The 15,198-nt window shown below is 35.2% G+C and overlaps 1 protein-coding gene across 10 annotated transcripts in view; it reads right to left on the reverse strand.

Moving 5' to 3' along the window:
- LOC101735622 (histone-lysine N-methyltransferase PRDM16) overlaps positions 1-15,198 on the reverse strand; it is a 153,247-nt gene that overhangs the window by 39,249 nt on the left and 98,800 nt on the right. For 5 of the 10 annotated variants that reach the window (XM_021351659.3, XM_021351658.3, XM_062676129.1 and 2 more), the window contains exon 3: positions 6,230-6,654. In XM_021351659.3, the coding sequence (XP_021207334.2) occupies positions 6,230-6,654 (425 nt within the window). Of the gene's footprint in view, positions 1-6,229; positions 6,655-14,685; positions 14,998-15,198 lie in introns of those variants that run through there. The other 5 variants (XM_062676135.1, XM_012695227.4, XM_062676120.1 and 2 more) reach the window with 3 other exon arrangements.

Consider the following 15,198-nt stretch of genomic DNA (forward strand, 5'->3'; position numbering starts at 1 on the left):
TAGTTCGATTTAAATAAAATTAACTACTAATTTTAGTGTCACTTAACACTAATCATACCAACACTTACTGGTACCTATTTCGACCATAACGGGTAGATAACAGCATAAGACAAGCATTACTTAAAAAAAAGTATAATAACGGTAGTTTAATTGGTAAGAAAAAGTCATGAAGTCAAATGTGCAAAAACAATAAGATGAAACGTGCTTTTCAAATGCAAAAGCTCAAAATGGTTCATTTGACCCGTTATGGTATGTTTAGTGTTAACAGAATCAGCAAATGGATTAAAACATAAAACTTTACTTTACTGCCACACATAGGTATGTCTGATTAAAAAACAAAAAGCATAGATACTAAAAATAAACGTTTAACCTCCTTTGAATTCGTACAGAAATCTGCTTTTAAATTCATTGCGTTCTCAAAATATCGACGTGCATTGCTCAAACAATCAACAGGGATCGAGGGTTGAAGTGACAATGTAGTTGGTATAAGATAAATTTCTATCACGCCTTAGGATTAGCCGGTATTGTACAACGGTGTAAGATTAACTGATAAGTGTCTGTTAATAATAATGTTTACGGGAGCTTGGGGCGAGCTTCCCCATCTATGTATTTTTTGTGCCGACATATCCATAAGTGTTATATGTTTTAATATTAAATCGATAGCTATTTTGGGGTCGATACCTTTTTTATTTTAGTACCGAAAATTAACGAATTGCAGAATGCTTTTTTGTTTTTAAATTAAATGCCATCATTCACGAATGATAAATGAGAACTAAACAGATAGTGTCACCTTGACCAGGTGTTCGATTGACAACTCAACAACTCATCTACGGAAAATATTTAATTGAATTTTACCTCTAATACAAATAGATATAACATTGAAATTAGAATAAACGTATTGTTATAATTTTTACAATATTTGCCGGAAATCGGAAATCCCGAAACTAAGTAGGGTATTACCATCGACTACAGAATCTAAATGAATATGCAATTTCGAAAAGGACACATCTCTGAAAATGTATAATGTTCAGGAAATGAAAAAAAAACTGATTATTTTCTAAAGCAGTGTAAAATTTAAAATACTAACTTTTGGGATATATTTTAGCGTTAATTAGCAATTGAAAATTACTGGAATTATTATAAAATGAGTGTAGGTAAGCCTCAAAACGACATGTATATGAAAAAACGTATTTGACAAAATATGCGACATGTGCCCTTTTCGAAATTACATATTCAAATATAGATACTAGAATGAATTATTAAAATATTTAATTGTGAACTAAAACGATAATAATTCACAAAATAACCAATAGATCCGCTCACATCAACTACCTTTCAACGAATATTATAACATCTGCGTTCTCTTTGTCAGCAGAGATCATACGCGAATCGTGTAAATATTATCAACGGTGGCAATAAACAAAATAACAATAACATTTTTTTGTGACAAAGCAGTAAGCGTGGGGTGACCAGACGCCTACCGAAATGAAGATGTAATACGGCACATCAGTAATCCTCAACCGAAGGGGGTGACCATAAATGAAAGGATGTCACGCGAATATGACGGATATTTTGACAGTAATGCAGCGGATTGTTCTGTGACGTATTAGCTGCAAATTAGCGTTTTCAAAATTATAATTCGATGATTTTTATTCAAATCCTCACGACGTGGCAGTGATGGATATGTATTAAAAAAAACGGTGTATTACGGGTATTTTAAAATTAATAGGTACAACAGCAGTATTTTTAAATTTTATTTTATTAAATATGCATATTTTGCCTTGATGTAGTCACAATAATGAACATCTTTGTCATTGTTGATACATTAAATTTTTAAATTAATTTGTTTCTTAATCAAACACTAGATGATGACTAGATGGTTATTTTTTATAACGCCATCTTGTTGTGTCTTTAAAGCGGTTAGTTGCCCTCAATTAAGAAAAATAGTATTATTATTCGCCAATAGATGTCGGGAAGAGTTGATTATTGAAAACAAGAATAAAACAACATTTTCTGAAAATAAATCGTAGCTAGATCGATTTATCGCCCCCGAAATCCCCTGAATACTAAAATTTTATGAAAATCGTTGGAGCCGTTTCCGATATTCAGATTATATATATATATATATATATATTAATATACAAGAATTGCTCTTTTAATGGTATAAGATAAGATATGATGCGACGGCTCTTAGTTACGATTTTTACTTTCGCACGATGATTAAGTTTGAATCAATGAGACATTAACCAAAAAGATGTCGGTGATGGCACTCGCTTCTTCCAATAATGACACTTATTACGTTAATATTAAGTATGTACAAGTTGCACAAGTATTTTCGTTTTCAGAAATAATAACTTCACTCCTAGAACAATAGTCGGAGCAAATATACTAGTAAAGACAATTCTAGTTTGATCATAAATCTCAAAACTACGATATCATAAGCATCTATATGATTTTCTAAAATATTTTTGTATTTATCAGACCAAAAAATTTTAAAATTATAATACATATTTTAAAACGAAAACACATTTTTTATGTGAGTTTTTTATAAACGAAAAACATTTCAGCACAGTCGAGTCACTTAAAAAAAAACATCTAAACGGATAATATTGCACTATGAAAATAACATGCCCAAATTAATAATTCAATTATCAAACCGATGTAACCATTAAATAAACAATATTATTCATGCACGAACGCTTCTCATTGGAAAATCAACCGAATGAATATTTCATAGCCGGCTTCCCTTTGTAGATTCCCGGTCGAACTATCGATAATATGCAAATTTTTAGCCAACTCAATTAAAATTAGGGAATTATTTTTCACATTGGCAGGAGAATCAAAATAATGATAAAAATTCATAACATGATTGACGTTTTGTCATGAGATGATCCCTTCGCTATGCCAACATGAAACTAGTTATCTTAAGTTATATTCAAAATGGATTCTCTGTTATTAAAGCATCTACATCCGAAGAATTAATTACGGTTTATTTAAATCAATCAAACCGGCAATCTTTATTGCAGTAGCAACGGTATACTTTATCTGTGGATCTTAATATCTGTGAGAAAAATATTTGCCCATCTATTCGAGTGGCAATTGAACAAAAATAAGTTTTATTATCAAAAATAACAAAATTCAAAGGGAAGCGATTCCGGGAGATTTCGTGAATATAAAAAAAAAACTAGCCTATCAACTTTTCGTTTTAAAATGTGAGCACTGTGACATCTTTACCGTTACCTACGTTTATTTGGATGAAAAAAGTGTAAATTGTTAAAAAAAAAGACGTTGACGGGGGTCACGCCAAAACCAAAATTAGGGTTTAGTCATACGCAACCTTTTATTGCACTTTGACATTCGGGATGTGCACATAAAGAATTCTCTGATTACCCGGATCCTTGCAGTTTCTAAAGATTTTTATTGAGATATCGACATTTCGGGAAACGGTGGTTAGATAATGTTACGAAACACAATAGAACCCTTTGAGTTTACGTACACATGAGAACTTATCGAATTAAGTAAAACCCTTTCCATACTTCACCGAATACTTTTGTCATCATGAAGACATGTTCACTTATTAAAAGAATACCTCAAAATTTAAACCGAATATGTAACGAAAACGATATAACAAATCACAATCACTATTAGTGTTTAATTTGCACGTTATCTGAAAACAGTCGTTATATCCGTCGCGTTTTACATCATTTAACAAAAGCTGCTCCAATGGGCACGGTGGCTTGAAAAGATCTTTTGTGACCAACGAAACGGAAGCGTGGTCAGCATGCGATTGTTCGCATCTCCTAATGATGTTACCACAATTGCCACTGTTACTGTTATATCACGTACAAGTACGAGATCAAGAAAACTGCGCCAAATAATTTGATGTCCGAATAACTGAAATATCGAAATAAAGTATATACTTTTATATATGCCAAATGATTCAAAATCGAGAATTATAATTAATAATTGTTTTCGTTTTGTATATAAAAATGGTTTCAACGGCAAAGTTAATATACAAATTAAATAACAAACATTTAGGAGTGCTTAATCATAATGTTTTTGTTTTTTTGAATTGCAATATGTATACTCAAGTACTATATAGTAAATAATACATGTCGTTTTCTTGTTACTCTGTTATTTATATCTCCGAAAAACATGATAAGGGTATCGAAGATACCTTTTTTAATAACGTCGTTCAATTGTAACAATAACTGTCAATAAACTCACAGTTTGTGAATCGCCGGAACTAAATGTCCGCCCGACAGACATAATGGTGTGGTTTGATTGTAACATAACACCTATAATGTGACCATATGAGATTTAATAGTCCAAATTCAATATTTTTTATTCATCTTGAATGCAATATAATAATACTAATATTAAGCTATTTACGAAAAAAAAAAAAGTTTCTGTGCATTCGCCTCAACTAAGCGAATGAAAATTGTGTTAACAGACTTGACCAAATTTTTTTTATTTGTTAAAATATTTTGGCTCTTTATTATCATATGACCAAGGTAAACTTTGATGTTATGCCTCGAAGTAGTTGGTAGGACCTGCGTTTAGGGATCCACGCAAACCCTTTAACACAATATTTATTGTGGGAAATTTATTTATTTCTAACAGCTCAGCCAAACTACGAATAAGGTCTGAAAGCCCTAGAGCACCAAATTTTTTAGAAAAGTCTCGAATAAATAATTAAAAATCATGTGGACTGTACACAAATCGGTGCAAATATCTGTCTCGTGTGACTGACATTTGATAAGCGTTTGCGCATCTCTGAATTACTATAGCTATAGCTATGTCCGACCTACGTCCGGTCTATTGTCGTGTTTATGTGAATTCAATACGTTTGAATTGTGTTGTTGTTAATTTGTGAATTGTGAATTGAGTGAACAATACAGTTCTTAAATCATTAGGTTATGGACAAAATTTTATTTATTAATTTGTTAAATCCCAAAACACATTGGTAACTAACTTTTTCTTGTTTTGTCTACCTGACAAAAGGGTTCTTTGGGCTTCTGAACTAATTCAAGAATTCAAGAATTATTTTTACGGGACTGACTATAAGATAACATACTCATTTTATTGACTTTAAAAAAATACATAATACCAATACGTAAAATTGTTGTGAACCGATTTTGTGCATGTTGAATTTTTTGTTTTCAATTTTGTTGAATATACCTTTAAAAAATGTTTTATATCAAAAATTCGCAAGTAACTCGATACTTTCGATCGCATTATCCAAGAAGGCTCACAATTGATTTCCGTTTCCTTCAGAAAAACAGATAACTGCGGTCACGCCCACTACCAGAATTGCGAAGTAGCTATAAGGCATCTTCACTGTTTATGAACTCTACCTAATTGTAAACGTTTATGAGATAAAATAAAACGCATTGTCCGATCATTAATTTATAAAAAAAATCGAATTCTTAACTGTTTATCTACATACTGTTAATCCATAGGGTTACTATTTGATTACAGAAAGTGTAACCATGCTAAAAAAACTGTATAGCTACACAAAATGACTGATAGATTCATAGTAAGCTTACAAATATGTTTATCCGGATTTAAATTAATTTCAATTGAGTTGAGCATTACGTCAACATAGCTTTACAAAAAACTACACTTTAGTTTCAAACCAAACAAATGAATGAACGATAATGAAGTATAGTAATTCGAACCAAAAAGCAGGTACTTCACAAGATAAGAGTAGCACGTCGACTGGTAGAAAAACAATAAACTGTTAAGTTTATTGCATCAACTTGACGTTCACTTTGAGGGTGTAATTTATTAGACAAACATTTGTACACTTGAATATCTATCTTGCTCTCACTTATGAATGCAGCAACGCAAGTGAGGGTGACAAATGTATATATAATATTGGTGGCTATACATCCTGAACAAGTGGCCTTTTCATGAGTAGACAAACAGAAACAACCTTTGTCATCAACTGATTATGGTGTTAATGAATTTAGTAAAAATCAACACTTTCTTTACCACACTTTAAACTAGAGACGTGGTACTTTGTATCCGAAAACAACTTATTTTTATCTCAATATTTGTTTTTGTATTTATTACTCTATTAAACTTACAATGAATTGCTTTTATTATCACTTATACCCGTTGTTGCAATTGATGCTTCTGCATTTATTTTATCGCAACATGATATGACAATAATAATGTTGATCAGTGAATGTTTTTGTCGTTTAATTTCTTAGAACGGACTCACCTCCCAGGCGTATCTCCGGTCCAACGGCTGAGTCTCCCATTTGCCTATAAAAGGTCCGTATTTTGTTCCGACAGCAATATTAGCGCGCGCGTACACTCCATCGTTTTTCAACGCTAATTCTATGGGCAGGTTCAGTTCTGGATCGCCTACGTCATCATCTTTTGTGTCGTCATTTTCGTTTTTCACATCTACGAACTTTTGATCGGGTAAATCGAGAGGCCTCGGCAAGTAGGGCCTGGCGTAGTCGGGGAAATTGGACAAGTATGTTTCGGGTAGACCAAAGTCCAGAGTCGCGTAATAATCTTTCATGTCGGCTCCTGGCGCCATGTTCTCTTGTTTAATGTGGACTAGGGTGGGCGCGGACTCCGATGTGACAGAGTCAGTCGGGCTCGGCGGTGGGCTGCCAGACTCCTGGCTATCTCCTGCTGTGAACAAAAAAAAAAACATCACGCTTTTGGACATTAAAGCAACATATAATAGTCGTATGTCTGTTCTTGTCTTTTTTTAATTTATTGATGCACAAAGTAATTACAATCATTACAGTACATATTAGCTAAATCGTACAAGTAGTACCTAGATCTTGATTGCAATCTAAATAGTATGTGCACTCAGCAAAACCATATTAATATGCATAGCTTTGGCTACTGAAAACACAATTGAAATTACAAATACTGACTTTAATATTACTAGGGATGTTATTATTTATCTTTATCTCTTAAATCGCACACTGCAATTAATTTATTGATTAAATTCTTATTCGAGTTTACGAACTTACGACGCATCTGTTAAGTGGATGCAACCACCCACCCGCCTTGAGATATGAGCTCTAAGATGTATATTGGGTATCTCAACTTTTAAAAACTGGAACGCACTAATGCTTCGCAGTAGAGTACAGGGTAGACAGGGTAGAGTGGTGGTGGTGGTACCCACCCGTGTGGGCTTACAATAAGACTTCTATCGGTCTTTGATTCCCATGGATCCTAGTTTGGAGCCAGGTGACCGTGTATGACTTATCCCCGGTAATTATTATGAGTAGATAATGAAAATACAACCATTTTAAAATTTGAGAAGACAAAAACATTTTAATTCATCCAAATGCTTTATCTGTGCGTCAAAGACAGGTGACGTGACGGACGATTCATTTGCAAAAATCTGCATAAATCCTCGTTCGTATAGTGATTCGGATAATTCGAGGATGCATTCAGAGATGTTCCAAGACAAGAGACAAACGGAAGCTCTTTGTAAAGAGCGGAAACAAACATAAAGCACGCGTCTTCATTTTTGTGAACGGTTTTCCTTTATTTGCTCGAAGATTTTTGTATTTGAAGACTTCAATTCTTGTGTCTTCAATTTATTTGAATTATTCAATCACGCTTTAAAGTTTTATAGAGCGGTATGTTGGACGTAGATATCTGTTCGTTTCGAATGTTATAATAGTTGTTTTTTTTAATTGTAAATTACATTTTTACATTAATTTTTTTTATGTCGTCATAGGCAACATACTCTCCGGCTATGGAACATTCATAGATATAATCTATACTAATATATAAATCTACAGCGGTTTTACGGATGTTGCGTTATAACTACTGAACCGTGCATCCGATTGAATTGAAACTTAGTATCCATGTAGAAAATATATGTACTTAATGGATAGGTTAATATTTATATGAGTGTTGGACTCCCTAATAATAATGACAATAAATAACAATGTTAATTTTAAATGCCCAGCGAAGCGGGTGAGTACGGCTAGTAGGTACTACTTAGAAACAGATGAAGAATTCAGTTGTTCCAATAAAAAAATCCACAATACACAACGCATGAATGTTATAGTTTTAAAAAAGTTTATGTAAACTGTTCCAACAAAATGTTCCCTTTGTAACGAAACGTGTGTCATCAATAAAACGCAACCCCCAAGCAAATAGCTGAATGAGACACTCCATAAATCATATTACCCGCCCCATTACTACTAATATAGTTGTTAAAACAACCCCTATCTTGTCCATAAGTCTTCCTAGCACGTGTCGGCAAAAAAAAACACGATAAAATTAGACGCTTGATCGTTCACAATGCGATTAAAGATGATAACTGTTTTACATAACAAAAGTGCAGTTGAAAACCGACAATGCCCAGGATGTGTCTGTCTGAATTACTATACAAACTCTTTGAATTCGACGATGCGTTCCTTTACACGCTGTTGCTATGCTAATCCACCTGTCACTAAAGAGAATAAAACAAAATATTGTTTTATTCTTTTTTTTTATTCAAAATAATACAACCATAACTTTAATTATTAAATGAGATTTTTCATACTTTGTCCTATGATTACTATAATATATCAATTTATTAATAAAAATACAGATAAATATAAAAAAAAAAAATTACAAAAACATATCACACCGTGTAAGTAATCTTGTGCGCTTTTAGTTTAAAAATATTTAAATATTTGTCACGAGTCACTACATACGTTCGATTTTCAAATTCAAATTAGCCATACATTTCATTTGTCCCGTTTAGTGACGAGCGCTGCGTGAGCGGACAATGCGGACGAGCCGTCGTAAAATCATCGGTTTCCGTAGAAATTCGCGCCACATTTAAAATAAGAACATTCATATTCTCTACAGGAACTGTTGTGGAGTTATTTCGTGTTTTTTTATTATTAAATAAATATTATTGTCGTGTGTAAAATTATCGAAGTCTCAAATTTATCTCCCAAATCTAATCTTAATATTAAAATCGGAACGCAGGACTGTTTCGCGGCAGAAATAGACAAGACAGAGTCATACAAGCCCACATCAAATAGTTCTTCCTTAAACTAGTACCTACACGAAGATCGACCCACGGCATAGTAATTTGATAAGCTATTTATGTCGGGCGTTTAATTTTAAGGCTATGAAGCTTCAAACGTAATATGTTTTTAACAAATTCGATAATTGATGATTTAAAAAATTTGTAGACGCGTTGTCGCTTCGTGCGTTTCCTGTAGTCTGCGGACCCCACTGCAAGCCGATTTCACGAGTTAGCCACGGAGACTGACAATAAGCGCGTTTTAGTCCGTCCGTCCGTCTGTGACAGAGGGCTCGCGGCCCGACTTATGCCAACTCATAAAACACTTCTCAACGTGACAATAGCAAATTATGATGAAGTTTTAGTGACGGCGACGCGTCGGAAATACGCTAAAAGGATTTAAATAGGTATATTGATACAGAATGTCGGAATATTATTAAAATCGTGTGTATCAAATGTAAAATTGGGTCACTCGAAATACAATTCGTTTAAAGAAGTTTTGTTCAAAATAGGTCAAATAAAAATCGATTTTATTCATGGAAGAGAGCATTCGAAATTGCAAAGAAGCTATTCAAGCGTTTATAAACCCGTAACTAATCTGAGAGTGTACATAAATTTATATCTATCTCATAAGAGCTCACAACTACGGGAATTTTTATTTATTCCTTTTTTTCTTAAACATTTTTTTCTTTAACTGTGACGAATTATATAATTTATTCAGACGTTAAGGACATATAACATGAATATACTTCGTCTGATTCATTTATTGAATAGATGTGTCAACGAGCTCACGGCCCGTCTGGTATTAAGCGGTTACCGGAGCCCACAGATATCAAAACGCGAATGCCGCCGTCTTGAGACATGAGGCCTTATAATATAGCCAATTTATCTGTTCATTATAAATAATATTATTTATTCGTCGTGGATACGATCCCTTATACTGTGTATCGCATTAAATTACTGTAAACATACCGATAGCCTTAATCAAATATTGAAAACTAATAGTTCTTTGGTACAAAAACCGCCCGGCCAAAGATGGCACCCTCTCGATAGATCGAGATTAGCATTTTACAATTTCGGGTTCATTCGCACGTTCTTAACGGACCACAGAGAGATAATACGAGTGTTTAGAAAAAAAAAAAACATCGGTTGCTTTTGAAGTGGTTGTGTGAATTTAGGTTATTTGATCTGTTAGTTATATTTATGACTATAACAGAGGGTCGTATTGCCTACTATTGAAAAAAAAGTTTTGAGAATGCACTTTGTTTTTTTTTTACTGCTTAGATTGTTGGACGAGCTCACAGCCCACCTGGTGTTAAGTGGTTACTGGAGCCCATAGACATCTACAACGTAAATGCGCCACCCACCTTGAGATATAAGTTCTAAGTTCTCAGTATAGTTTTGTATCTGTTTTTAATGATCTAAATTGCTAGACTCGAAGATAGATCTTCACGCAGTCCACTATTCTGCTCTTTTTATTAGTGAGAGCGGTCACCGATGCTTATGAGGAACAGAAATGCTTGAGACGCGAATAAAGCGCAGCCTACGTGTTGAGGTTCATTTCTAGTCGCAGTGAAAAGAGTGGAATATAATTAATTTCAGAGCCAGACCGTGTGATGCAAAGACCGAATGTAATAATTTCGGATACAAAGGGTGGACTTGTAATGCCGTGGTGTGCTTGTAGAATAAGCGCTTACTGGTGGTAGGACCTCTTGTGAGTCCGCGCGGGTGGGTGGTGCGTTTCGGTTTGAAGGGTGGGGCAGCCGTTGTAACTATACTTGAGACCTTAGAACTTGTATCTCAAGGTGGGTGGCGCATTTACGTTGTGGGTATCTATGGCCTCCAGTAACCACTTAACACCAGGTGAGCTGTGAGTTCGTCCACCCTATTAGCAATAAAAAAATAATAATAATAATAGCACTATACAAATTCTACATCAAATTGCGGCAATCACGTAATAATCTGACAATTGCTTTCAGCACATCTCATAGAACAGGGAGTAGGTACAAACTCCTGAGAGTATCGCAGTCTAAGCTCTAATGTTCCAAGCCTCCTCTATCTAGCAAACACTCTGCCCCTAACCTAGGTCTGACCTAGGCGCCCCCTCTGTCCTAGGCCGTTAGCTAGCGTAAGGTAGCAATGACTTGACTGTCACCACCCACCTTGCGCGGTATCTCAAATATGTTATGCTGACCGTTTCTTGCACTCTCAGTACTTTTTTATGATTGAAGGATTACTGGTAACCCGTGGCCTTTCCAGTATCACCAGGACCGGTGGGTGAACAAAGGCTCAGCCAAGAGGGGTGGGATTTGCTAACAGCTGCCTGAACGCCTCCGAAGGAGACCTAACAACCCAAGAGCAGCTGCTTCGCGAATGAATCTACTACCGGATCGGAATCGCGACCCGCTGAGAATATCCGGCGAGAAACTCAGCGGGCTGATGCATTGGTTAGGTTGCACGTCGACCTCTTTATCAAGTTCGACGAGTACGGTTACCGCTGTCCCTAATCCCGCTCCTAGTGTTAGAACTGAAGCCGTCTAATGCAAAGGTTGTTTGACCTGATGAATCCGTAAGGAAGTGTCTCTCAGTACTTTGAGGCAATGCAAGCAACGGTTTTCTTCGCATCGTTTCGACACAACGCATTAAGTTTCTCTGGTGGTACATTCCGTGAATCACTGCTCTTGCTAGGGCAGATGTTGGCAAAGTCCCCCGGGCTAAGCCCCGTGAGCTCACTTACCAGTTCGATAAAGGCGGACTACGCCCTCGACGCTACTGGCGATCAGGTAGGCAAAGAAGCACACCTAAATGTACTGTATCTTATCTCCTACTTTAATGTACATTGAATTTGATTTTCATCTTATTTTTAACGCCATTATAGACAAACCAGTAACTAGTAAGTAGGCACAGTTGCTCGTGGACATCAGCAATGCTACAGAGACAATGATCAAACCGTGAACATGTGATCATAATTATAACCACGACTCGCTGAAAACTGAAAGAATTATTTTGAACAATGCTTTTTTTTGTTTTTATAGCTTAGATAGGTGGACGAGCTCACAGCCCACCTGATTGTTACATGATTATTGGAGCCCATAGACATCTACAACGTAAATGCGCCACCCACCTTGTGATATAAGTTCTAACGTCTCAGTATAGTTACAACAACAATAGTGGCTGCCCCACCCTTCAAACCGAAACGCATTACTGCTTCACGGCAGAAATATTTATTTGTATATGTAGTAATTATTGAAATTAATTTAAATAGTATTTGGGAGGGCTTAAACGACAAAGGAAAGATCTTCCACCGAGCGGGTGATATTTGCTCGGTAGACCGACGGTCCGAATGTTGTTGTTCGGAACTTGTGTATATGCGAGTTTATCTTGAAAATGTCGTAAGCCAGATTCAGGCATCTGTGAAATATCTTGTATTGTATGATGGCTACTCGCCACAAGTACAATACAGCTTCAATATCTTAATGAAATTAATATTATTGTTCCGACTGATATTGTTGAGCGGAATTCTAAATGTAATTACGATCACATTCCAAAAATTTCAGTTTTATGTAGTGCATTTTAGAATGTCATTATTCCACATAAAGTATAACAATTCACAAACTCAAAACACAGATTACTTTTACACTAGATCTTCGTATCATCGTGAGTAAATTAACAAATTAGGTATATCTTACTACACAGACGACATTATAGGTGTCAATTCGAATGTAAAAAAATTTTGAAAATTTTAAATTTATTTTTAAATATTTTGAAATTATATTATTATTGACATAATTTCTAATGCATTTAATGTAAGATATTTTAGAAAGAGATATATTCCATTCGCAAATCGGCTGTAAAAGTGTTTTTTTTTAAATATGATTACTATGATGATGATTACTACATGTAGATACTTAGTTGTTTTTTCGGTTATCACAAATCCTATTTAATGATTATTACACGTCATTGCGGATCCTCCCGATCCATTAACGGTGCTTTTAGGTACCTCAAGCATCGGTCACCGTCTGCGCCGAGCCCGTCGCTTGCGACGAAGGGCTCGATAAGTAAGCTAACCCATAGACACAGCCCACTGAGTTTCTCGCCGGATCTTCTCAGTGGGTCGCGTTTCCGATCCAGTGGTAGATTCTGCGAAGCACTGCTCTTGCTAAGGTCAGTGTTAGCAACACTCCCGGTTTGAGCCCCGTCAGCTCACCTACTCGCCCGGTTACGCTGACATAGCCTCACAAAGCTATCAGCTTAGGTACGAAAAAAAAAAGATTATTAAGACTACTTTTACGGTTTCATCTTTTATGTTTATTATATCCGATATTTCGAATACTTCACAATTTTCGTGGTCGACCATTGAATATTTTGCTAAATACCGTCATTTTTTTTTAAAACTATTGTTTGTTTTGGTTGTTAACATGACTATTAAACTGTAAAAGTAATTTTAATTATGGATATACATGCATACATATATAACGAACTATGTTATATTGAAGATCCGTATTCCGAAATTGAAATTAATTGATAATTAAAAATCACACAGATGATAACGGTAATGAACTGACGGGATAATTGCGAACTATGCTATTTCAATGCAATGGCACTTTTAAAAACATAATATGCAACGCTGTGTATAAATTACGAAATTGATCCCTATTTAATTATATTTATGTTTCAAATTTAAATGTAGATACCATTAAATTATTATCACAATCAAATCTCATTCTGTATCTTGTTTTGCATCCTGATGAATATAAAGAGTTTCTACCCCAACCTCAATGACCTTCTGTAATAATAGCTATATCCTACCACACTACCTCCTAATTCCTACCTTGAATTATAGCGTTGGTCTATCCTACCAGCATGGGTCCTACCTACCATTACTATAACTACCTATAACATTCCGCGACCGTTTTATTTCTGTCGCGCAAACGGTCAGCCGTTACTAAATACATTTGAGGCCTCGACCTCACGCCTCAAGATAAGTAACAACAGTTACGTTGTAATGTCGCTAAATCCGATAAGCATTCAACACCAGATGCTTGACTCATTTAGTCTTACCAGTGCAATGCAATTCGGACTTTGATATTCATTGCGCGTTTTATTGATAATATTTTGAAGCAATGATCAACGCTAGCAAATCAGCAATATATAACAAAGCAATTTTAATTCATCCGAGGTCAATAACATTTACAACTTCAATTTATTTCTAGCACGGAGCTAACATTTCTCATTATATTTAAGAATAAATCTGTAATTCGTTCGTGCCTTATATTATGATGATTTTTGGTGTTGATAAAAATCAAGCGAATTCCGCTAGGCATTCCTTTAGATGTCAAACGATAATATGTACTTTGAATTTCGTCTCTTTAGCTAATATTCAGTTTTACTTTGTAAGCTGATAGCGAATTTAATAATGATAAACAGTTGAATTTAGCAAGAACATTAAAATGCTCATTTTCGTAAGATCCTTATCAAGATTTCTAGCAACATTTAGTTTAGTACCGGTAATGATTTGTGCCGATTCGTTTTGCCTTTGTGATTGATTGACCATTTTTTTCGAATCTGACTATAGATACATAAATTGAAACAGAATATTCTATTAAGGGAACGTGCAATGTTTTTCACACATATTTTTTTTCTATTTCAACGCACTAACCATTAACACTTACCGGACATCTTCATTTTCAAAGTCGTTTCGAAATTCAACATTCGTATCAATCAATAGTCATATTTCACAATCGAATAGTTGATAATTAATTTAAAAAAAAAAAATTAAAAAAAAAACTTTCTCTTTGATTCCAAATTTGAAATACACACTGGATTACTGTAGCGATTTTCAAATCACCGATTCGAATCACTAGGGTTTTTTTAGTGATGAGAGCGCGTTCGGGCATTCGCGTAAGATCCGAACGTGATAGTGCGGGGCCGACGGACGATCGGGCGCGAGATGTGTGCCGGCCGACGTGCGGTGCCACAGTAACGGGAGGAAGCGAGAGCTCAATGCTCATCCCTTGAATCCCGATTCCCCCTCACCCTCCACACCCCGTGTCTTTGTGTAACACCCCTCTCTGTCGCACGTTTATACAAGGCTGTCGCCTGAAAACACTACATCACAATCCATATGTTACGTAATCAGTTCATTATTATATATAAAACGGGAAGACTTTCAATCGCCTTCTGTC

The sequence above is a fragment of the Bombyx mori genome, chromosome 3, assembly GCF_030269925.1.
Source record: "Bombyx mori chromosome 3, ASM3026992v2".
NCBI lineage: Eukaryota > Metazoa > Arthropoda > Insecta > Lepidoptera > Bombycidae > Bombyx > Bombyx mori.